A 25,343-nucleotide genomic window follows, 5' to 3' on the forward strand; every position below is an offset into this window, starting at 1 on the left:
GCCAAGTAGTAGCCATGCATTATTTGTTGCCTAGGCTGTTGTTTTTGTGTTTGTCCCAGCGAAAAGAAGTAAATCCAAGCCGCAGTACAGGTAATTTGTGCACAAATGAGCCCTTGATGATGCGTCGTCTCTATTCTTGTTTCGAGATGTTTCATGGTTTAAAAGGAAATGTTGGCCGATCAGCCAGTAATCGGGTATTTTTCAAGCATATAAAAGCGGCAGCTGGTGCACGTTGTTGGCTTTAATTTGACCATGACCAGTAAAACACTTGCACGGTGTCTGTGTGAAATTGTTCGGAGGACGGGGCGAAGAAGCAGGTCTAGCATGCATGATGCATCTGATCGACATGTGAACTTAACCTTGTTGTTGTTGATGAACTAGCTTAGTGCTGCATTAAATGGCTTTAAATCAACTTGATTATTGTCAGCTTTAGTTTTCAAATTAAGTTTTACATGATTAATACATGGTTAACCAAGGCAGTTGTTTTACGTTGCACGGCTCGGTTGACCAATTAACGTAACCGAGGCGGTTGTACAGCCGGCGGCCCAGCAACAGTTAACCGAGGCCATTTTTAAAGGTCGCGGTTAATTGTTTTTAGTCATGTGAGAGGACACACTTGAAAGAGAGACTTGTCACACGATTTGGACACAAGAGTATTTTTTGTCCAATAATTGAGGAGCGTTACGGTGAGGTAATCAATTGAAGTGACGAGGTTGAGTTTAAGAATTACATCACCCATCATCACAGCGACAAATCAACTCCATGGGGGCTCTGAATTAGGAGGAACATATATAAAGTGCAATTAAGTCGAGAAGTCGTGATGGTAGGAGATAAACATTAGAGGGTTAATTCTTTGTTGTCATATCCCCAACTTTGAACTGTTCTGTGTGTTCTCTTGTTGATTCCATATGGTCTTGAATATATTTAGCAAAGTTGAGTATTATATACACCTAATACCATTGGAGAAGAACATGTATATACTATGATTTAATTTTTCAAACACTTATTATATGTCCACTTGGAATGGAGATAAGATATTCTTGATCAAGTTGACATGTCTAGTTCGTCCAGGTGCAGAAAGTCATGATGCCGGGCAGCATCAACTTTTATATATACTTCAATTTTGAAGGGGTTTGAGATCCAAAAGAGTCTTGTTACCGCCGGTTGTCGGCAGGCAGCTCCATTATTATTTTTTCCCGAAAAATAGCTCCAATGTTATTGTTCTATGGTCTCCCCGCTATGGATAAGTGAGACAGTGGTGTTCAATTTTGAAGCAACAGTAATAGCCAAACCCCTCGGGCTGCACAAATGACTGATGCTCAGTGGCGAAGTTAGAGCAAATTGAAGGGAGTGCACTAGTCTTGTGGGTGCATCGGATTGAGTTGTGGGGGTGCATATATGGTGAAAAATTGGATCTAACCACTGTTTTTGCAAAAATTAACCACTGCTGGGCTTCGCCCCTGCCGATGCTGCTATACCCCTCGGACCGTTGTAGGGAAAGAAGAGAAGAGCTGCTTTGAAAGGGAAGACAGAGAGCGAGCGACGAGCGAGAATGATTGGAGTACGAGGCTATGTGCGGCGCCGTGGAAGTGAAGGAGCATAAAAGAATCTCATCGTGCGAGGCACGAATGGGATCCAATGCGCGCGGGGAGGGGGTGTGTACACTTCCGAAACCACCCCTGGGACGTAACGACGCATAATAAACTAAATGAAACATTAGTTAAACCGAAGGGGAAGACAATAGTTGGGCCCACACCTACGATGGACGGCCGAGATAAGGCCGGTGGCCACAAGCCCATGGGGCTACACCTTTCCACAGCGGTTCTGGCCTCACCCCTTGAAAAATAGGCACCTTGTCCTTGGGGATTTTGCTATCGATGAGCAGCTTCACTTCAACAACCAGGACAGTTTGCGCATAGTCTACATGAATGATCACCTCTTGATCACCTTATGATTTGTTTCATAGGATGATCGTACAGTGCCTTCGAACTTGGACTGAGGGGCGGACCAACTGGGAGCTGCAAGCGTCAGTTTCTGTACGCCTGTTGATTTGGGCATGTAGGCCTGAGGGACGACTCAAATTACATACGCCTACATATCCCCTCCATAACACTGTAACCTTACTCATAGCTTAGCTGGGGTATGAGGGCGGCGCCACGGTATACCCATGTATTAATTTGGAAGAAAATACTAATAAGTATACATAGATTTATATTGTCAAAGCCCACGAATGAAGCCTAGAAATGTAGACTTTCGTCTATATCCCGTGATCTCGGTGCAGCTGAGTACCGCTCGCGCCCTGCTCTGGGAGTCGTGTCCGCCCCTGACGGCTTGACCTCCCGTGTCTCGTCCAGTCGGCACTCGGACGGACGGTGTGGCTCCCCGCTCGGACGTTCCCCCACTCCAGCAACTGTCAGGCAGCACCAGGGTTAACCATTTCGTTTTCCGATGAAATCCCGGTGTTTCGCGGAAACGAAATTTCGTTCCGAAATTTCGGTGAATTTTGGACGAAATTTGTTGAATTTGAATTTTAAAAATGAAAAATACCGAAATTTCTTTTCCCGGTAACTAGCGGAAACGAAAAAAAAACTGGAATTTTGGCGAAATTCCACCGAAAAGTTAAACCCTGGGCAGCACTAGCACCTCGCGACCTGAAAAGCCTTAAAATTTGACTTCAATAATCTAATGGCCGAGCCCTGAAAAGACCGTGCTCTAACCCTACACAATTTTGAGCTAAAAATATATAAGGGCCAAATTGAATTATGAAGATATCACTAGAGCCATGATTCGTTACCATCCTACCGGTGGCCTGCGGCAGCATCCCAGGCACCAAGCAGCACACCTTCTGCGACCCTCTTCCGACCGGTGGTCCTCCTTGGACCACTGTTTTGTAGTATTATTTAATTATTCTTATTTACTTTGGTTAATATTATGAAATTGTTGTGGCCATTATAATTTATCGTCCATTATATTTTATAATTGCTTTGAATTTTTTTTATATGTGGTATACCAGCCGCAAATTTGGCCATGGGTGGATCTATCGTCCAATCACTGAATTAGGACCATGCTAGTATCATAACAACTTTCTAGCCACACCAAGCTCATACTAAGGCCACACAATGAGCCCTCAACTCAAGCAGATCTTGTCAGTTTAGGCACTGTGACGCTGTCAACTCTGGCTCACCACCATTACGAAACACAAGTGCATACACAGGCCATATATGCATATATAGCACGAGAATGACATGGCTCGAGAGCATGTAGAAATTAAACAGAGTAGTTCTCTAGTAAAGTTATTCATACATGGAATTTATTGGAGATGGTTTAAAAGGTCACTTTAGTTGCTTCTGGTTTCTCTTTCAAATTAATTCTAACAATTAAAGTGGACTTTTTTACGTTAAAACTTTTGTAAACTTAAAATTTGTGATGGACGTACTATACACAACTTAGTTCAAAATTGGATTTGATTCAAGAAATTAGAAGTCGTTTGAAAAAGTCACTTGATAATTCAAAGCAAACCGAAGTCTTTATGTATTCAAATAGCTTTATAACTTGTAGTTTTATATAAAAATAGCATACCAAACTTAATGTCTGATTGTCCCAAAAAGTATACCGTGCAGCGCTTATTACCACCATCCTTACCACAAGATTTTCGGACCCTATACATGCTAACAGGCAACTCGTGTATATGGTCCCATCCACACTATTGTATCTTATAATCTAGAACAGGAGACAACAAAAAGGTCAGAGACTGATCATGGCTAGCGAATAGGACATGGACATGTCTGATGTCTCTTGAATGGCAGTTGGTCAATTCTTGTCAAGTGGACGATGACTCTTGAAGAGACTACTGAGAATTCATTCGTGACTGATGATAAGATTGATGATCACAGGGTAATTGGGTGGTTTATATAGCGCTACACTTCTTCTTTTTTGCGAAAGGGAAGATATATTAAAGATAAACATCAGCACAGTACACCCCCCTTTTACAAACTGCCCCCCAAAGAAAAGAAAAATTACAAATGAGTCCTCAGGACACATCGTCATCTTCCTCATCTCCGGTCTCCAGTTCGCCGTCACCACCACCGCATCGGTCCAGATCCACCTCCCCTCCCGGCAAGGGACTCCAAGCCTTGGAAACGCCGCAAGAGACATCGCCCAGAACTCCGCCAAGCGAATCAAATCCGATGAACGAGTATCGGCCGTCACCTTGACAGAAAGGGGGAGGAAGAAGAAATCCGCCGTCGCCAGCCAGATGACCGACGACCGGAATAAAAGTCCACCGCCGCCAGGGAACCAGCAACGTGGACAAGCCACACACCCAGAGGAGTGACCGGAGCTCCCACCCTTTCGCAAAACACTAAGAGATACAAACTCATGCTGTCATCGCCAGCGAAGAAACAACGAAGACACCAAAAGCTCCATGGACCGCCGGCGAAGAGGAAGAAGCAAGTGTCGCCAACGCGCCTGTCAGCTCCACCATGGCCTTCAACTCCGCCGGCGCCCCAGAGCAGCAAAAGAAGCAGCGCACATCGCCAAGGCGCCACTCCACCCTAACCCTAACCCTATCTGCTAACTACGCTAAGACAGGGAAACTATACAAGCCCACCGGCCGATTGAGCTTCCCCTCCCTCTCCGGCACCAACGAGGGTGCCGGAGAGGAGAGGGAAGCGTCGAATCATGACTGGGGGCACCGAAATCGCCCGTCGCCTGAGCTCCTTACTGTAGCAAGGAGAAAGAGACCGGGGGCACCGAAAGCAGACAAGCTCCACACAAACGAGACTGAATGGTGAAAAACAACATTACACTTACTTACACTTTAACATCAATTTGAGAAGTGTCTTGTATCAAAGTTTGAATAGGTCAAACGGATGGTGTACGCTATAACATATTCATAATTTTTTTTTTGAGATCAACATATTCATAATTTCCAGATTCTTTTTCTTAAAGGAAAAAAATGAGGCGGGATAGGAGGTATTAAACTCCTCCTAGGCCTGTTTCTGGGCAGCTTCTCATGTTTTTTTCTTAAATAACCAAGCGTAATTATTCTTTTTCATATCTTTTTTCTCAAAGGACCGAGGGATTTTTGTCTGATTTCAACTATCTCCAAAGAATAAAATCAATTAGCAACCAATAATCACCAAACAATTACCAAAAAAAAAAGGTAAGCCACTTAACAAGTAAAACTCTAGGAAAATGTTATGATTGTAAAAACCCCTTGGCCATTTGAGAAAATTCTAAAGCAGAGCAGTAACCATCGGAGACAGTTTTTTACTTTTTTTCAACAAATTAAGTAGCTAGAGATAAGTTGATCAATCGGGAAGCAGTACCTGTGACATTTAGAAAAAATGTCCATGAATATTGCATATCAAACTATTGTATTCTGTTCTGTTCAAAAGAAAAAAAGAAACTACTATGATCATGTCTCACACAAATTAAGCTATCTACAGTCCCAAAAGGGGAGAACAGACCATTTCAATCACAGTTAACAAACAGCAGGTATGAGTAAAAAAACAAACAGCAGGCGCTCCACTTGCTCGTTACAACTATTTTTCTGAAGAATTACTTTAGGTAGGATCACAGTTCAGCTCTAGTTAGAGCTATTAACGTCAGCATTTCAGTAGATGTGGGATTTGGTTTCCTGAACAGTCCCTATACATGCAGTGCTATCCTAAACGTTGAAGAGTAAACAATCGGTCACCTACCATTTAGCCCATTATTTGGAAACGGTGTAACATTGTGTAGCGTTTAAATGGTGTGTAAACAGGTTAAACAACCGTTTAGGCAAACAGTGCCTATATGTAAGGGACAATAAGAGAGCATCTATATGTCAACATTGACGATAAATAAATATGTCTTGTCAGATAAGCACATTGAATAGGAAAAAGATGTTAAATAATACACAAAAATTGGCTTGTACATTTACATCTTTTTCGGTGCTTTCAAGAAATTGGCAACCAATGCCACAAGCCCCACAATCAAATTTGGCAGGCGTGGAAAAACAATAGCTAACACCTAGGGTCATCTAGATCAAATGTTTGTTGGAAAAAATAAAAACATACAATAGCTAACCTAGTGGAGATAACAATGGTTCCATAACTACTTTTCTTTATGTCAAAACAATATCAGCCCGATTAAAAAAACATTGCCCATGAGTTTAATTTTTAATAGCAAATCATAGAGAAATTAAAACTCCACTATAAATATAAGTAAAATCAAATAGGGGTACCGGGTACATTTTGAGGATTCCATAAGCCATTTTCCAGCAGCACCAATTTAATAACTGCTCACGCATGCTGACTATTGCGGCCTGTCAAAATCCTGCTAAAGGGACCTGTAGGCTAGCTCCCACCTTCCATTTCTTTAGTCTCCATGAATGACTCAAGAGGGACATGAAGGATCAGCGCCTGACGACGACATGACAACTAATATAGGGCGTGCTTGAACAATTCCAGCATGGTGTTCTCTTCTGCATGCTTCAAGAGTCAAGAGAATCGAAGATTGGGTATGCTAGAACAATTCTAGCTTTGCGTTCTCCATGAATATGTTTGCATTTACCATTGACATTCAGTTCTAGTTTCAGGGGGGATCAACACAAGAGCGTTCAAAAATGTGCCACGAGGAACAATGCAGATACATCTAGTTTCAGGAGTCTCATGGTCATGGTTGACAAATTGTGTCAGATCCCATCAGCCAATATAAGCGGCAGCTAAGTTACTGCACATCGTTGTTAACCTCTTGACGAAAACCTGTTGAACTTGCTTGAAACCTGCAGGATCCACACTTGCACTTGTAGTCTCCTACGTACGCTCATGCATGATATATATCTTAAACTTGTGGTAAGGTAGTATTCTCTCTTATTATGGGAAAACTCTTTTCAGAATTCTATGTAAGTTTCATACATAGAGCAAACAAAACCAAGAGGACACTAAATAATGGGCATGATTAACTCAAAAAAAATAATGGGCATGAGAAACTTGCAGGAAATGCACATTTCCGAAAGAGAATATCAGTTTGTTGACCAGGTCCAGGGGAGAGAGAAAACAGAACGTCATTTCGGTTGAATTGAGGGTGCCTGATTTGACCTTTGCCCTGAATTTTTCGTTCTTGAGGCTACTATACTAACCTAATGGTCAGGTCTCTATGTTCTAGCAGCTTCCACATTAATGCCAACCACCAAACCTAATTCTAATTAAGCCGATATTTTCCGACACTTTGCACCATGTCACAAAACATAGGTACGTCTGCATTGTTTGGAAGTTTTATAATTAATGAATGGAAACGTACCAGCCAACTAAAGTCCAAAATATCATACATAGCTTGTGTGTGGTTCCAGATCCAAGTATTAACTAGCAAAATCTGTAGTATAACAGCCACAAAACTTATTTTCATCCCCAGTTTTATTTGCAGCAAGCTGACCCAATCAAAGTTGCATCAATATGTGGCTGATTTTGTGCCCCTTTGGCACAGCTTCACGGAGAGCTTCTAGTGAAGCTATGCCATGCGGGTTTTTTTAGACTGGCTGCAGGCGTGAAGTCGTCCATGAAGCTCATTTCAGCTTCCACTAGCGGGATGAAGCCACAACACCTCCACATACCACACTGTTTTCCCAAATGTTTCCAAAATAGCTTCAGCTTCATCATTAGTTTTAGGAGAAGCCGAAGCTACGCCAACCGGGTCTTTGTTTGATACATGCATGGTTCAGACTAAATCTTCAAAAAAAAATCCTTGATGTAGAAAGATAGAAGTAAATACTTGCGGAATTATTGTGAAATTTTCTCCTTCATAATCTTCCATAAGTTATGTGTTACAAATATATTCTAACACAAGATAGCATTAGCTAGAGGGCTAGAGGCGTCGGCGCATGGCGCTGGTGCATGTTGCTATCTAATTTTGGGCTTATATGGCTAGACAAGTAGCTTTTACCTTACCATATATAATGAACTGGCATCCTCCTATGGAGAATGTACATGTAACCACTAGTGCACATTATTAGCCGTACGATACTATATGTGCACTTTTTCAACGAACAGGGGCGTGTCTTGTTAAGCTGCTCTTGATATTTTCTAGCAGGCTTCAAGTGGAAGATTCTCAGTCTCAGCTAGCTAGTGGATTCATTTTCTATGTATGATTTGGTTTCAAGACCTATATTAAGATAACAGTACTTGTGCTTCCATCCATGACACCGAAGGAGAGATCACAGGTAGCCATTGAACACTTGTTTTTTTAATGATGTTGGCACATTGTGACTTAAGCGTAAACTACTGAGTAAAAGAAATTAGTTATTTGCACGCATTATTGTCAAACATAGCACAAATAGCGTAACTTTGTCTCACTTTATATACCTTCTTCTGTGATGTGATGACCGGTGATAAAACCTTTTAACCTCTCCACCTCTCATTTGATGGACCATCTCACCTCTCATCCATGATATTTCACAAAAGTAAATCTCTCTTGTCTATCAATGCAAGTGTCATCTCATCACTTATGTGGGACACTTTATATATGTACAAAAGACGCCATGTGTGTCGGTATGAGTTTTTTGACACCTAGAACAAATTTAGCCTTAGCTTTATCTAGTGGATTCCAAATTTAAATTTCTTATTGAGTGCTTCATGTTATTAGAATGCAGCTCAAAAAAATTTCTCCCATTTCACGGGTTTAAAGCCGGAGTTAAAAAGGCAACTGCAGAAGGGGTATTGTTGACGACCAAAATTGGCATGGCTGTGCAGGACTGGTCAGACCTGTCCCCAAAACCGGTCAGACCGGTTTTGTCAAGTTGCTCAAAATACAAAATGGACTTCACCATTGTGTAGATCTCATCGAGACGATCAAAATGCATATATAGAATGTCCGATTTGGACTTCGGATGAAAGAGATATGGCTTCGGGAAGTTCTGCACCCCGGTCAGACCGGACCGGTTCGTAGGGGCGGTCAGACCGGTTTTCGCTGTGAAATCCGAGTTAGGAGTTGTAATTTGACACGAAATTAACTAGGGTTTTGACTCCTAATGGGATAAGACCATCTCTCCCTATAAATATAAAAGGTTACGGCTGATTGAAGGGATCCAACCCAATCGAATCTATCAAATACATTTATCTTTCATTGTCTTTACCTTTATCTCTACCCTAGCTTTTCCAATCTCAACATGATGTTCTTCCTTCGTATCCATAGCATTTGAAGACGTCCTAGCTAACCAGCCGAGCCTAGGGCATCTCAAGGTGCGCCTGCCCCGACGGGTCCCTTCCGGGCGGGCGTTCGTTGGATCCTCGTCGGGCTTCCTCGACGAAACCGGTCTGACCGGTTGGTGCGGCGGCGCTGCAAGGAGCGTCGCTACATGTCGTGCGATCGTGCGTGTTCGTGTGTTGGCCCCGAATAGGCACCAACACATTTTGGCAATTCCGCTGGGGACAAGAATCTGGCCATTATGGCCGATCTATCAAGCTCCAGCGACATGATGGCGCTTGAAGGATTACCTGAAGACCTACGCAAGATCATCGACATAAATTTGCATTCCCATTATTATCGGGTAACAGAGCAAGGTGTCATCATGATAAAGATATATGTCATCAACGAGTTGAGGATGTACGATCTACCAAAGCATAGTAAGTCCACAGCTAGCTTTATAAGTGGTTTGCTTAATTTTGTGGATGATCTGATTGATAAAAAGAAAAGTGTAGATCCAATTCATGTTATTCAAAAGTCGGCTATTGAGAAGCTGGCTAATAATCCTTGCAAAGATTTGCCTATTTGTGATGTTGCTAGTCAAGATACAATTCGGCCGTCTCAAGCCAAAATTGTCAAACCAAATTCCCCTAGCAAGTATACAGAAACTAATTCTAGTACTTCTACGCTGGGGGGGCAACAAATCAAAGGCAAAGGCGCTGGTTGTACCGCAACCGGTCTGACCGGTTCTCCAGCCGGTCTAACCGCCTCATCTAGGGTTTCGCAAAAAAAAATCAAAGCCAAAGATGGTTAAACTCAAGAAACCTGAGATTGGTGTTTGAAAAACTGTTGAATCCAAAAGCCGTCATAAGCATGTAAAGGAAAGGCCGAAGCCAAATAAAAATCTTCCGGCTAAATCCTCAAAACAAAAGGATATCAAACATGCTAGTTAGGCTAAAAATTCCAAACAACAAAAAATTGTTCCAAAATAGAAATTTCATGATCAGAATCGGCAATGGAATAGTTTTTCTACATTGATGTCGTTTCCGTTATATGAATCCCCTATGAATATGCCATGGGGTGCATATTTCAGTATGCCTTATTATTGTGCACCATAGTTTCATAATTCATATATGTCGTCTCTTCTTATATATTTGTGCCTAAATTATATTAACTATAGGGAGCCGGCAATTAGTAAGCCATCACGTACCAATAATGACTGTTTTGTTCAGAAAAATCGGTCTGTGCAGAAAAAGAAATACAAGGTGATTAAACAAGTCTATCGTGTCAAGAAAGATGGATGTTTGAACAAAAATCCAGATTTGACATTAGACAAAGAAAAGCCAATTGTTAAAGAAACATCGGCTAGCTCTGTTGATCAGATTGTCTTCAATGGAAATCAAATTTCAAAGAATAAACGGAACAAAAATCAAGTTCGGCAGGGCGGCAAGACGATCTCAAAGTGACTGATTCTGAAGGGACCGGTCTAACTGGTGACCATACCGGTCTGACCGGTCATGCCAGAAATTCTGACAGAATTCATGGAGTCACGCCAAGAAGCAAAGGGATGAAGAAAAAGCCAAACTTTGCTGAATTGTTAAATAAGTATCAAAATATTGCGAAGCAAAGGCAAAACAATCGGCTTGAAGGGAATAAAGCAAGAAATTCTTCATCACCAAGGGAGAAAAGGCATCAACCATCATCACATTGGTCTTCATCATTTATTCCATATATGCATAAGCTATGGAACACGTATTCAAGTATACCCAATTATGATCTATGGTGTTGGTGTGATTCTTGGTTAGCATAATATGACTATTAATTTCGTACTTATGCTTTACTAAGGAGCCATGATTTTAGTAATCAGCCGCATTGGCCGTTGTAGGCCGTTGTAGGATTTCTGGTATTACACATGCTAAGAAATTTGAAAGCCTAAATAGTTTGCTGATCTTAAGCCATAAATTGTTATATTCGCTAGTTTTCTTATTTCGGCTATATTAGCATGCATAATAAGTATAGAGAAGAAATACATTGCCGATGTTTTATTTATCATCGTCATTAGACAATTTTGGTCCAGAGAAGTGTTCTTTAGCACGCAAGCTTTACCAAAGAACAGGGGGCATATGTTGACGACCAAAATTGTCATGGCCGTGCAGGACTGGTCAGACCTGTCCCTAAAACCGGTCAGACCGGTTTTGTCAAGTTGCTCAAAAGACAAAATAGATTTCACTATTGCGTAGATCTCGTCGAGACAATCAAAATGCATATATGGAACGTCCAATTTGGACTTCGGATGAAAGAGATATGGCTTCGAGAAGTTCTGCACCCCGTTCAGACCGGTTCGTAGGGGGGGTCATACCGGTTTTCGTTGTGAAATCCAAGTTAGGAGTTGTAATTTGACATGAAATTAACTAGGGTTTCGACTCCTAATGGGATTAGACCATCTCTTCCTATAAATATAAAGGGTCACGGCCGATTGAGGGGATCCAACCCAATCAAATCTATCAAATACATTTATCTTTCATTGTCTTTACCTTTTATCTCTACTCTAGCTTTTTCAATTTCAACATGCTGTTCTTCCTTCGTCTCCATGGCGTTTGAAGACGTCCTAGCTGGCCTGCCGAGTCTAGGGCAACCCAAGGTGCGCCTGCCCCGACGGGCCCCTCCCGGACGGGCATTCGTTGGATCCTCGTCGGACTGCCCCGACGAAACCGGTCTGACCAGTCCACCATACCGGTCTGACCGGTTGGTGCGGCGGCGCTGCAAGGAGCATCGCTGCTCGCCGCGCGATCGTGCGCGTTGGTGTGTTGGCCCCGAATAGGTATAATCAAGTTCTCGAAGACAACTGTCGACCTAATTTTCAACTTGCACGGACACAATTTTAACTATATATAAAACAAACTCGCAAAGGATGATTGCCATAGTACTGTACTAAAAAATGATAGGAGTTCGTTGTTGATCAAATCAACAAAGGAATAAAGGAAAGTGAGAAAGATGAATGCACACTATTTACATGAGGAATTATAAATGACATTTTTTGGCATAATCAGCATGTGGATCGATGATGAAACATGTTATAAATGAGTAATGTTGTTCCACATATTTCAAAATATTTTTATTTTTTATTTTTGTTTACTATACATTGAAAATTGTTTTGAACTCATTGTTTACCATACCAAAGGAATATGTCAAAGTTTACTTGTCCCATCCACCGCGTGATGCTATAAGATAGTTCATGGGCATTTGGCCAGGTGAGATCTCAAAAAAAAATGGAAAACAATATGGAATCATGTCGGATCCTGTTCGGCAAAGCCCATAAAATAGCTTCTAGACCTAATTGATTATGAGCTCTGCCAAATAAGCTTTTGCGGAGAAGTGATTCAAGGTTGATTCCATGAAATGATTCTTTGAAATGAAATATGAGGCTGTGAGAGGAAAAAAGTATCTTCCCTGATTCACTTCCCACTCGGTATCTGGGTCGTGAAGGTAGAAAGTATACAGAAATATCTCGGGGGAAGTACCTGGTACTTTCAAAATGTGGGACCAAGTACCAAAAAATGGGACCGAATACTAATTTAATTTAATTTAATTTTTATAAATACTTTTCATAGATCAACGGCAAGAAAAAAAATTCAAGTAAAAGTACCTCTGAAAATACACATTGGTACTTTACAATTATTGTAAAAGAGCCCTTGTTGCTTTGTTGAGTCCACATTGTTGGAACACAGCTTGAAAGTATACCTGGCCAAACCGGACGCCCGGGCACGGCGCGGCCCTAGCACGGCACGGCACGTCACGTGCCAGCATCCCGGCGCAGGCACGGCACTATGGGTGCTCTCAGCTATGTCGTATCGTGCCAATGAGCATGGCCACCCCACCGGCCCGTCTTCGGTCTTCGATCGTCCGCCACCGCATCAGCTCGCCGGCAGCAGCTCGTCCCGCGTGCGCTCCTTTAGCCAGCACGGCTATTGTCGTGCCGTGTGCAGAGCAAGAGGAGCCCGGATGGCGGTGGCGGCGGCCTGCATGGGGGACGGCGGCGGCGGCCGGGGACGACCGGCGCTGCGGCTGCCGACGGCGACGACCGGCCTGTGCAGGTGGCCGCGGCGGACGCGGGCGCTGCAGGAACACCGCGTGGAGGTAGGGCTGGGGCGCGTTAAGAGCGGCGGCGGTGGTGCGTGAGGGGGGCACGCGGCAGGAGCATGCGAGCGGCGGCGGCGCCTGAAGAGCTGAAGAAGAGAGAGGAGGGGGTAGAGAAAATAAAAATAAGATTAGAATTTTTAGTTTTTACTAGTATAGACATACGTGCGACACGCACATGAATTAAAAAACCAAATTAGTTTTTAATTCAAAAATGTATTGAATTTTATATTAATTAAATTAATACTCAAACTAAAATTTAAAAATATGTACTATGGTAGACGTTAGTGCTACCTCGTAGCTTAGGTTGATACGAACCTATTGCAATAGAAACGGAGCTATAACAATTAAGCGATTGAGATTTAAAGATATTGCAACATGAAGGGAGCTAAAACAATTAAGCGGTCAAGATTTAAAGATATAGGAATAGGGTGTAAATGTTATCAACTTTATACTTTGGATGTCAACAGGAGTTTTTCATAAGACATATTGAATACTGCTCGCGAATTGGGAAAATCTTAGGTTAGTTGCACAAAAAGTCTAGGTCGGACAGAATCTCAAGATTCTATATCTTTATAGGAGTTTTGTAAAACTACCAAGACTCATATTATAGAATTTTGTTTTAGTTTTTTTTAGGAGCCTATTTGCAAACTGGCTAGTTGCCGCTCGCGAGCCGCGCCCAGGGGCCCCATGAAGACGGCAACCTCATCCCACGCCGCGAGGCAACGTGCGTGCCATGGGCCCCTATGAAGGCCGCGGCCTCCTCTCACACAGCGGGCCGTGGCCTCCTCTTCACACAGCGACGTCAGCCAAGCGATTCCGGGTGCAGGGAGACGGAGCGGGACAAGAACAGGAGGGGGAGGCGGGAGGCGCAAGCGTGCGAGACGGCGAGATGCGGGGGCTATACCTGTCTGCTCCACGAAAATATGAAGCGCCAGCAGCAGCGGAGCCCAAACGCCAGCTGCCGTGGCCGGCACACTGGCGCGAGGGCAGCGGCAAGGTGGACGTGCCCGCTCAGCCGGGGGTGCACGGTAGAGGCGGCGCCGACGGGCGGCACCTCAGCGAGCCGCAGCTCTTCCCGCGGTGGCCAAGGCAAGCGTTGCTGGTGGATGCGCAAGCGCCCGCCGAGCAGGCCCGGGTACCGACGCAAATGCGGGATCTAACATCGTTAACTTAACTAACTGCTCATGTGCTCGATCTAGAAGCAGTGTCGTCGTTACGTTTATTATGTTCACGTTTATTATGTTTGTTAGATGCACGTAAGCATGACACAAGAGACGCCAAACAATTTTCGTAATGTTCGGCGCACACACATCTTTTTTTTTTTGCCTTCGGCTAGCTTTATTATTTCCTTCGTGATGTAAATATACAGGACACCGTGCACGAATTGGATTAGCTTTATGCGAGTGGGGTACAAATCGGACGTGCCCTACTACGACCCAGATAGGAATCCGGCGCACCAACGAGTAGTGGGTATGAGCTAGAGGGGTATGAACGGGGCGGGTGAGAAAAATAATTTGTTTTGAGCAGAAACACTCTCCGACTCACAGTTTCTATAGGTCTCCACCCCCTCACACCTCCCTCGATCCTGACAGATGGGTCCGGCGTAAGGGGTACGGCGGATCCGATTTGCATGATAAAAGTTTTTAATTGTTTTCGATCTTTATATTATAGATATATGGCTTTATCGAGCCGGGCCGGGCCGGCATTGCGGGCCAACATATGGAGGCCCAAACACGGCACTACTATTGGGCCGTGCCTGGCACGGCACGGTGGGCCACGGACGGGGCCATTTTAGTGCCATGCTTTTTCGGCCCGTGCCCATGCTGACCCAGCGGGTCTGGCCCATTTGGCCACCTATACTTGAAAGTTGTAGCCAAGACCCTGACAGGTGGGTCCGGCGTAAGGGGTACGGCGGATCCGATTTGCATGATAAAAGTTTTCAATTGTTTTCGATCTTTATATTATAGATATATGGCTTTATCGAGCCGGGCCGGGCCGGCATTGTGGGCCAACATATGGAGGCCCAAACACGGCACTACTATTGGGCCGTGCCTGGCACGGCACGATGGGCCACGGACGGGGCCATTTTAGTGCCATGCTTTTTCGGCCCGTGCCCGTGCTGACCCAGCGGGTCTGGCCCATTTGGCCACCTATACTTGAAAGTTGTAGCCAAGACCATCTTCTTACATATAATAAAACAAATAGCATATTATTTATCTGAGATATTATAAATTATATTTACTAGCATAGTCAACGATGAAAATAAATATATTAAGGGAACGTATCAGGTGTGTTGTGGTGTGCAAACCCACAGCCGGGTGGCGTAGTGCACCCGCCTAAACCCAGAGGGTGAGTACTCGGGGGGATAGCTATGATTAGCCCAATCTAGATGCAAGAACACGATGAACACAGCAGGTTTAGAGTGGTTCGGGCCGCCGGAGTGTAATATCCTACGTCCACTGTGTGTTGTATTGCTTGTGCTCTCAAGAGGTTGAGAATAGGATTGTTCGGAGTGAATTCGAGCTTGTGTACAAGCTGGGGGAGGAGCTATGCCTGTCTCTGCATGTGTGAAAACTTGTGGAACCTGTGTTCTAGCGGGCGTGCTCTCTCTTTTATATGTCCAAGGGGAACACATACACTGAGCGGGGCCCCGACAGGTGAGCCCGGCGATATATTTGATATTATACACAGCGGAGCCTTAAATGTTATAGATCCGGAGATCTTCGTCGTCGGTCTCCGTGCGTACCTTCCGACTGGGTATGGTCTTGAGCTGTCCTGTCGGAGTAGAGTCTAGCCTCTGCAGCCGCGCGTCGAGGTCATAATGAAGCGCCGAACTACTGACTCAGTCTACTGTAGCAGCGTGCACTGTTGCTCCAGTCAGTAGCTGGTCATCATGACTCGTCCACCCATGCGCGCGGCGCTGAGTCTTTAATGCTTGCCTTGGTAACTGACGAGCCGCCTCGGTAACTGACGATCCACAGTGTGGACTGACAAAAGCCGCCCCATGGCCAGCGGCAGCAGAGCACGCCTCAACCACTCGCACTTAATGCGGGTGGGTGAGGGAGCTTCCAGCGGAAGGCTTGCGCACGCGCCCGCGTCTGCGTGACACGTGGCGGCTCCGGACCCCTCCCGAACAGCTAGCTGAGCCGAGAGCTCACGGGGTCCGGATAGGCACGTGGAGGTCCCGGACCCATCTGCGGGAGTCCGGATGGCACGCGGAGGTCCCGGACCCACCTGTGGGGATCCGGGTCCACGACCATAGGTGCTGAGCATTTCCCCCTCTGGGACACGTGGTGACACCGGACCCGTCCCCGAGCGGGAAGCGGATCCAGGACCGTTGGTCCGGTGAGATGGAGTCGGACCCTAGGGGTCCGGCTGCTCAGCTCCTTAGGGCGTAGTTACGGATAACTACGCGAGTCTTGGCACAGTAGGAGTGGGTACCCCAGTTGCAGGGTACCGACAAGGTGCAAACCAAACTCTCCGTGCAAACTATGGAAACTTCAATCTGAGCCATTGGATCAATATCCAAGGGGTATGGAGGATTGGGTGATTTTCCAATCTGGACCTCCCCTTGGATTGGGTAATCACGCTTTTGTAAATCTTTCCTCCCACCTCTCTACGCCCCTCCACTTGGATGTTGATCTGATGGTCCAGATTGAAGTTTTTATAGCTTATACGGAGAGGTTGGTTTGCACCTGATATGTTCCCATATATGAATGCATAATTGAACATCAGCCATCTATTTCAGTTAAACCAACCGCCAAAGCTTGCAGCTTCAGCAACCCAAATCGCCACACACTTGAAGCACACTAGACCAGCGCAACAACCCTATTTACAAACTGATAATCGTCGCCGTCACTGCCATGCTGCGTGTCGAGTTAACATTAGGAGGACTGTAAATGACACCATTTGGAATTCCTCAAATGCCGATGCGTGTTCTCCTCTCAATCCCCATATTTGCAAAGAGGTTCATTAGTCACGGAGAAGACGCTGTGCCACGCCCACACTAAGCATGATGATCAGCTTGTAGCTAGCGTATAATCAAGACGAGGATGAGAGGACACTTGAGAGGGAGGGGAGGGATTAGGATTCGTCATTCAACTGGGGCACAAAGCATTTGTTTTTTTGCCCAATAATTGGGGGAGAGGTGAGGTGATCAACTCAAGACTTGATGCCACATACTCAGCGTCACATGATTGGGTCTAGTTTTTTTCCTAGTGCTGCCAAAACCAATCTATAATAGCTTTGCAAAAAGCCCTTCAATGAAAATTCAGGTGGGGGACGCTCTCCCCCCGCCCCCCGCCCCCGTAACCCTAAAAAAAACAGCCAGGGAGGCCTTCACGAATTGACCTAGTTTGTCGTCCCATCCAGGAATAATTCAAGTCGTGATGTGTGTTCTCTCCCGGTGTAGCTCAACTGCCTCCAAGGCTCACCAATATAATGCATCTAGTGGTCCAGGAAACGCAGTTGCTGCCTCCATGGTCTCTTTCTTGACTACGGGTAAGGGAGACAATGTTGATTGGTTGGCCGATGAAGGAACAGCTATAGGCGAAACCCTTGGCGCCGCAGGATGCAAGTGCAAGCCTGCAACGGCTGTGATTCCCAACTCCATGCTGCAGGACCCTTTGCACGGTTGAGTGCCGCAAGAAGAAATAAACTTATTAATAACGCTCTTCTTAATGAAAAGCATGCTCAGACACGGTCACTAAAAAAACTTACTAATAACGCTCTTGGTTTCCTGCTTGTGCGCACCATCTTGATCGATCTTAAAGTCCACACACACCAATTCAGGCTTGATTGCTAGCTCTCAGTTGGATAAGCATATGCATCCACCCACTTGCAAATGATTAGATTAAAGCCTCATCCGAAACCTGGAAAAAAATCAAGAACAGGGACGGCAGCTTGATTGCCTGTTGAAAAAGCGTGCGGGTACGGCTAGCTAACTGCAGATGGATCCAAACGGAACCCAGGTGGATGCACGATAGCGAGATCGAAACAGCCGCTTACTACGCTACACACATTTTTAGCGGCTGGTAGTTTTCATTCAGGAAGATAAGGAAACTATCCCCCACTATGAGAATTTCGAATTTTGGATGCCCGTCAAAACGTTTTGCTTCGCGATTTTGCCAGTATAAAGATTGGCTTCTGAAAATCGCCGCTTACATCATCGACAACTTGTTTTTCTTGCCATTTTCTCTCTTCTATTTATTTTTAAATCCTTTCTCATTTAACTGGTATCATAAATTACCTAAATCCCCATGAACCGCATTGAAACGTTCATTTGTTCGACATATCGTAGCTCTCGCCGGCCGGCGGGGCGCGGCGGCTGCGTGCCATGACGCCGCCCCTCGCCATGGCGCCGCCCCGGCCGTTCTCCCCTAGCAGAGTGGAGCCCTTCAGCTGCAGCCTGCAGCAACCGCTCCTCCATGGCGGCGGCAACGATGCTGAGCCTGCGGCTGAGGGCTTGTTTGGTTCTTAAGATTTATTTTTAAGTTCCTGTCACATCAAAAAGAATGTTATAATTTTGGAGTATCAAATAAATTCTGTTTATAAATTTATTTTGACAGCTGAGTGCTAATTCGCGAGACGAATCTAATGAGTATAATTAATCCATAATTCGGTACATTTATGCTACAGTAACCATTTGCTAATTATATATTAATATATCTCATTAGATTCGTCTCGCGGTTTAGCCCTAAGGTTCTATAATTAGTTTTATAATTAATTTTTATTTAATACTTCTAAATATTAAAATTCTCTTTAATGTGACACGGACTAAAATTTAGTTCCTCGAACCAAACAACCCTCGAGCTCCCGCACGTGCCAAGCCCGTTCTCCTGAAGAGACAGCTAACGATACGGGATACGCGAAGTAATGGTGCAGAAGAATTGCAGAGCAAGCCAGGTAGTGCAGGTTCCAGGCTTGCCGGAGCTGTCCCTTATTTCAACTGTAATTCTGCAAATGAGAAGTTTTCTTTCTTTAAAAAATTATTCTAGAAGTTAAAATTTTATTTTTACATTTAATATGTGCATGTACAATAAGTAATCAATTAGTGTTAAATATAACTAATAGATAGGGATCATTAAGAATATTTTATCTAAATTTTTAAAATAACTTGTTTTTAGATCTGGAGGGATCACTCATTTCTTCCCCTCCGGACCATCTGCATGGCAAGACGAAGAAATGTCATCTCCAACAGACTATCTAAAAATGAACAGCCAAAATTCTAATTTAACTATTATGTAAAATAAAATAGCTAGAAAAAAGTGATCAAATTTAACAGTTTCTCTAAATTCAACCACGAGCAGCAACTCCTCTTCCTCCTGCCTCCCAGCGCCACCTTCCCATTCTTCTGTCTCCCTGTTGAACTCGCTCTCTCCCACATCCAGCGGCGGGTGGCCAGAGCTGGCCAGGTGGGTGCGGCCGGTACGCAGCCACCGACGAGGGACAAGGTCAAAATCAATCAGCCGTTAGTTTGACCGGCCATCGCCGGTAGCGAGGTTCCGGCGAGGGAGAAGAGGCCGGTGAGCATCCTCGGTGTGAGGGGAACACATTCCTCACCAAGGCTCAGCAAATGGGCGACCAGAGGCGGCTGGCAGCGTGCGGCGGTGGACAGCGAGGTCAGGCAGCAATGCGACTGGAAGCGACGAGGGCGGAGACTGGGCGGTTGGGGAGGTAGGGTGAGTGGAGGAGGTGGTACGAGCGGCGGTGAATCGGGCCGAGGCGAGATGTAGGGGCAGGGCCCTGTTGGCGGTGAGCTCGGCTCGAACAGAATGGTGGCGGTGACAATAGAGGGCGGGAGCGCGCGAGGGAAGAAGATGGCGAAGTGGAATCGCTTGGCAAAGATGCTAAGCGGAGGGGAGCCGATGCCGAGCGAGAAAGCAAGCCGAGAAAGATGGTGATTGGGATTTTGCCAGCTTTTTCCTATTTTTACCGATTTATCTTGATTTACCTAGCCTCTTGTAGATGCTCAGCATAGCATTTTTAGACCTACTCTGCTATATATATAAAAAAGATATGGACCAAGTATGCCATGGCCGCTAGGACCACCAAGCAGCTAGCCACAAAAGCCAGCAGGGGAAACCATCTGGCCCAGTCATTTGGAACCGATACACCAAGTAATCTGACTCATCCACAACATAGAAGTGACAGTGAGCATGCTTAAGTCCCGTTTGGCCCAGCTAATTGGATAGTTACTATCTAGCTGCTAGTTAGAACGGCTTTAGCGATAGGTATATGTTTGGACCCAGTCTAGCTAAAATTAGCTACCTCCAAATAGATCTTTATACGAGATCATATAAAAAAAATTATGCAGGCATCACCGCGTAGGAGCATGTAAGTGTGGCTTTTTATGTTAAATTTATAGTCTCAATCTAGATCAGTCTAGATTCAACTCGGTACGGGTGATTATAGTCACAATAAATTATTCCTTTACTAGCATACACCATACCATCTACATAACTTATGGGCTAAAACAACATCGTAATTCGTAATCGTACAGCGCGTGACAATGACACTAAAGCTATGATGATGCAGCGTCACCTCACATGCAATGTAAGTGGGGTTGCAAAAGATGCACAGTGCATATCCCCGGCTAAAATCCCATCCAGTCCAGCAAAAATAATTTATATAAAAAAAGTCAACGTGGCTCAGGATGGTACTACTCTTGTACGCGTGCCGGCCTCCTGCCGTGCACCGACTCCACTGGGTGACGTCGAACACGTAAATTCTCGCAGAAACAACTTGTGTTTTTAGCGTGGTAGGCGATACTGTCATCAATAGCGAGATGTATGTGGTGACTTCATTAATCTCGAAGATTTGTCGGCTCAGTCTTCGAAGATCACAATGGTAAAATATGCGTACGTGTATTAATAAAAATAAACTGAGTTGTACTGTTTAATAAAAAAATAAGCAGGCTACTGCCCTTCCAATCCCCCGAGCCACCCAGCAGGAAGAGTTCCTCTAGATTTTTTTTATCCCCCCTCTCGCCCAATCAAACAGGGCTGAAAGACAATTCCATTTCTTTTTTGGGTGGTGTATAGAAAAAGATGGAGGAAGTCAGAGCACGGCTTCCGGGCGGCCCATTGGGACGGGGAGGACGCGCCAAAAACTTCATCGTCACACACCACCACCCATCCGTCCAGTGTTTGTTTGCTGCACAGTTTCTTAATGATCCCCACTTTAAAAGTCGCGGCTCATCTCATCCCTTCCCCTGCCTCTGCCTGCAATCCCAAAGCCATCTCTCTTTCTCAGCAGCAGCAGCAGGAGCAGTAGCAGGGTCGAGGAGCAGAGAGAGGCTCGATGGGGGTCTGCGCGTCGTCGAGGAGGCGGGTGGAGCAGGAGCAGGAGTGCGACGAGAGCGTGGTGTATGTGATGGACGGGCAGTGCGGCGGCGGGGGAGAGGAGGACGGCGGCGCGGCGGCGGCGGCGGCCTGCCGGAAGGTGGCCTCCCTCTACTCGCAGAAGGGCAAGAAGGGGCCCAACCAGGACGCCGTCATCCTCTGCCAGGTACCGTCGCGCTCAGCTGCTCTTCTTCTTTGGTGTCAATTCTGCTCTGCGCCGGGCCTTCCTATGTTTAATTGTTGCTTCGTGCTTGTTAGCTTGTTTGTTTCCATAGATCGATCATTCGTGGTCCTTGGGTTCAGCTTCCTGCCTCTCCTCTCCAGTTTCTTCCTGTTCATGCTGCCACAATGGGGTCAATGGCACAAGGAACCCCCATACTTGGACCGCGCGAATTAAAAGAGCGAAAAATAGTGTTCCTTTCTGAAACCGAACTGATAATATCTGCTTCCAAGGCCATGGTCCTATTCATCCTACCTGTCTTTCCCTTTTCTCGGGTCATTTTGGTTTGCCACAGCTGCCTCTGCAGCTTCCTCTCTCTCTCGTTGCGGATCTTCCCTCTCTTTTTTTTTTACCACGGAGCTCTGGTAGATCTGTACCGTACTACTCGTACAAATCTCCTTTTTTTCCAGGCTCAAATCGCCCCACCACGGCCAGTACCTTCTCTTGGTCGGTCTAATCACGAATTAGTTCCACGCCTGTACTGTACAATCATCTCTGGAAGAAAAAGAAGTCGTCAGTTTGGGCGGTGCTCGTTCCGTTCACGCGCGGCCAAGGCCACGCGCTTGACCTGCAGGGCTGCAGCGAGGTCAAGAAATTCCCAGGAACTCACGAGCTGTCACCTGTATTATACGGCTAGTACAGAGCAGCCATCACCACACAGTAAAAAAAGAAAAGAAAAACACCGTGGTGATTTTCTGTCTCAATCCTCGGTAACGAGCTACGTCACCGGCGTACTGTTTCACCGCCGCGGTTTGGTTTTTGGTACGGGTCGTCAGAGAAATTCAGAGGCTTTCACATGCCCAACAGAGGGGTTGATTTCGTCAACGTTGTACGGGTCGACGGTGACTAGAATGTAGAACCTTTGCTTTGCCAACGATTTCTGGAACATGTTCGACGTTATCGCTGCTTTGATTCCATTTTCCTCCCCTTGATCTTCTACAGCTTTTCTTATCCTTTCTCTTTCAGTCACTGATCTCACCTACTGTTTGCGCTCACTTGTCAAAGATCTATTCTGACACTATCATTTGGCAATGTAATCCGTACGGGCCTGATCAACCCAGCCTGTAGAATTTCTTTCTTTCTGGTGTTGATTGACTGACTGACTTGGATTGGAATTTTCTCCAGGGGTTTGGCATGGAGGACGGCGTGTTCTGCGGCGTCTTCGACGGGCACGGCCGATGCGGGCAGTTCGTGAGCAAGCTGGTGCGGGACTACCTCCCCTTCATGATCCTCAGCCACCGGAACGCGCTCTTCCTGGGCGCCGGCGACGACGACGACGAGCCGGCCTTCAGCGACGCGTCGCCGTCCTCGTCCACGGACGGCAGCGGCGGCGGCTCGTCGCCGTCGCCGGCGCAGCTGCTGGAGGAGTGGCGCGAGGCCTGCGCCAACGCGTTCGAGGCCATGGACAAGGAGCTCAGGCTCCAGCCCAACCTGGACTGCAGCTTCAGCGGCACCACCGCCGTGTGCGCCATCAAGCAGGGCCGGGACCTCATCGTCGCCAACCTCGGCGACTCCCGCGCCGTGCTCGCCACCATGTCGGACACGGGCTACCTCACCGCCGTGCAGCTCACCACCGACCACAAGCCCAACCTGCCTCGCGAGGCGGAGCGGATCAAGCGGTGCGACGGGCGCGTGTTCGCGCTCAAGGACGAGCCGTCGGTGGCGCGCGTGTGGCTCCCCGGCGAGGACTGCCCGGGGCTGGCCATGGCGCGGTCGCTGGGGGACCTGCGGCTGAAGCGGCACGGCGTGGTGTCGGAGCCGGAGGTGGCGCACCGCCGCGTCGGGCGCGGGGACCTCTTCATCATCCTGGCCACGGACGGCGTGTGGGACGTGCTGAGCAACGAGGAGGTGGTGTCCATCGTGTGCGCCACGCCGCGGAAGCAGCACGCGTCCAAGGCCGTGGCCGAGGCCGCCGCGCAGCGTTGGCGGACCAGGTACCCGTCGTCCCGCGCCGACGACTGCTCCGCCGTCTGCCTCTTCCTGCGGGACCCGGACTGGGGCACCAGCGTCGCCGCCGCCAAGGCCAAGGCAGCGGCAGCAGCCGCCGCCGCCGCGAGAAGCTAGCTAGGTGCTGGTGCCCGCGCCGGCGCTCTTGCTCTGCCGTTCGGGAGGTGCTCCGGCGATAGTGTAACTAAGTGCTGTAACATAGTGGTAATTAAGCTCTTGATCTGTGTTTTTTTTTGGAAAAAAAAAGGCAAAGGAGATGAGGAGGGGAATGGGCGGGTAATTCTCAGTTTTGACTCTTGATCGGTGATCAGCTGACCACGGTGACAGGGGGAAACAAGGGAGCGGGTGGCGGGAACGCCGTTTGTACTCTATGTAATGTTATCAATTGGAGTGCTTTTTTGATGTTGTCGGAAAAATTTCTCACGTGTCACTGGTTAAACCCTAAATCTCTCTTATACCACCGTCAGTGATCGTAGGGAGCCCCGCGCTTCCCAAACTCATACTCCCTCTGTCCCCAATTAAGTGTCGTAGATGATTTCCATACCGAAAGTTTGACTTAATTTGTAAAAAACACGTGTAATATTTGTATCTCCAAATAAATTTAATAAAAAACTATATTTAAATATCTATCTAATGATATTAATTATGAACCATAAATATTAATACTATTTTATATATGTTTGGTTAAAGTTATTTGTCCGGAAGTGAAAAACAAAAAATATTTAAAGACGGAGGGAGTACATAGCATAGCAATAGGAGGAGGGATTTTTCTCCGTGCCCTAGCTGGGAGCGAGTCACCCCGCTACAACCCTCTACTCACCTGATTCAAATTCTAATCCTTATGTTTTGCACGTGCGAGCACTTTCGGTCCAGTAGAAACAGCCTCTTAATCATCACACTACAGTAGAGAAGGACATGTTGCTGGTCGGTGTTGCCGGTCGATCAACAGAGGCGGCCGGCCTACCCCATCACTCTAGAAGGCAGCACGCAGTTTCGCACACAGTTCAGCCGTGGTTCAGCAACCCAGCGGCGCCACCACGGCTTGAAGGGAATAAACCCGGGGATCCATCCATCAGTGTCACCACTGCTAGGGATAAGCTCCAGTTGAAAAAAGGTTACCGGCGTGTCAAGGTCAGCAGCGCGCGCACGCTTCGGAGTCCCCTCCCATCCCCTGCTTCCTGCTTGGGCATCTGCACGGCCATCACGGTCAAAAGCTCAACGCCTTCTCACTCTCAGGGGTCAATCGCTGGGCTCCAGACAGCAAATGGAAGTGGGGGAAGGAGATGGGAATTGCCAAACCAGAAGTTCCGAATCCCCCCAATTCGCCTACACGCGGGTCGTGTCAAGTTGGCTCCATCGACGAAATGCTTCGGTGAGCTGAAAATAATCGAGCAATTCGTCGGTCCTGATACCGCGAAAGAGAAACTTCCCAGCTCGAGGAGGTACGAGCGTGGTGGAGAAGGTGCGGTTTTGTTTCTCTAGCACATGCCACCTTCTACCTTCCTCAGATGAGAGCTGACGGTCTCCAG

General features: G+C 46.5%; 1 protein-coding gene across 2 annotated transcripts; it reads left to right on the plus strand.

The window, feature by feature from the left end:
- The first annotated feature begins 21,407 nt into the window (after positions 1-21,407).
- On the plus strand, positions 21,408-24,230 carry LOC120694601 (probable protein phosphatase 2C 12). Of its 2 annotated transcripts, none has more exons than XM_039977788.1 (2): positions 21,408-21,813; positions 22,993-24,230. In XM_039977788.1, the coding sequence occupies exons 1-2, from the start codon at positions 21,607-21,609 to the stop codon at positions 23,929-23,931; spliced, it is 1,146 nt and encodes a 381-aa protein (XP_039833722.1). In that variant the 5' UTR covers positions 21,408-21,606; the 3' UTR covers positions 23,932-24,230. The 2 variants fall into 2 exon arrangements, with proteins under 2 accessions (XP_039833722.1, XP_039833727.1); XM_039977793.1 differs by lacking the exon at positions 21,408-21,813 and adding an exon at positions 21,820-22,907.
- Positions 24,231-25,343: the final 1,113 nt, after the last annotated feature.

This window comes from Panicum virgatum, chromosome 1K (assembly GCF_016808335.1).
Source record: "Panicum virgatum strain AP13 chromosome 1K, P.virgatum_v5, whole genome shotgun sequence".
Lineage (NCBI taxonomy): Eukaryota > Viridiplantae > Streptophyta > Magnoliopsida > Poales > Poaceae > Panicum > Panicum virgatum.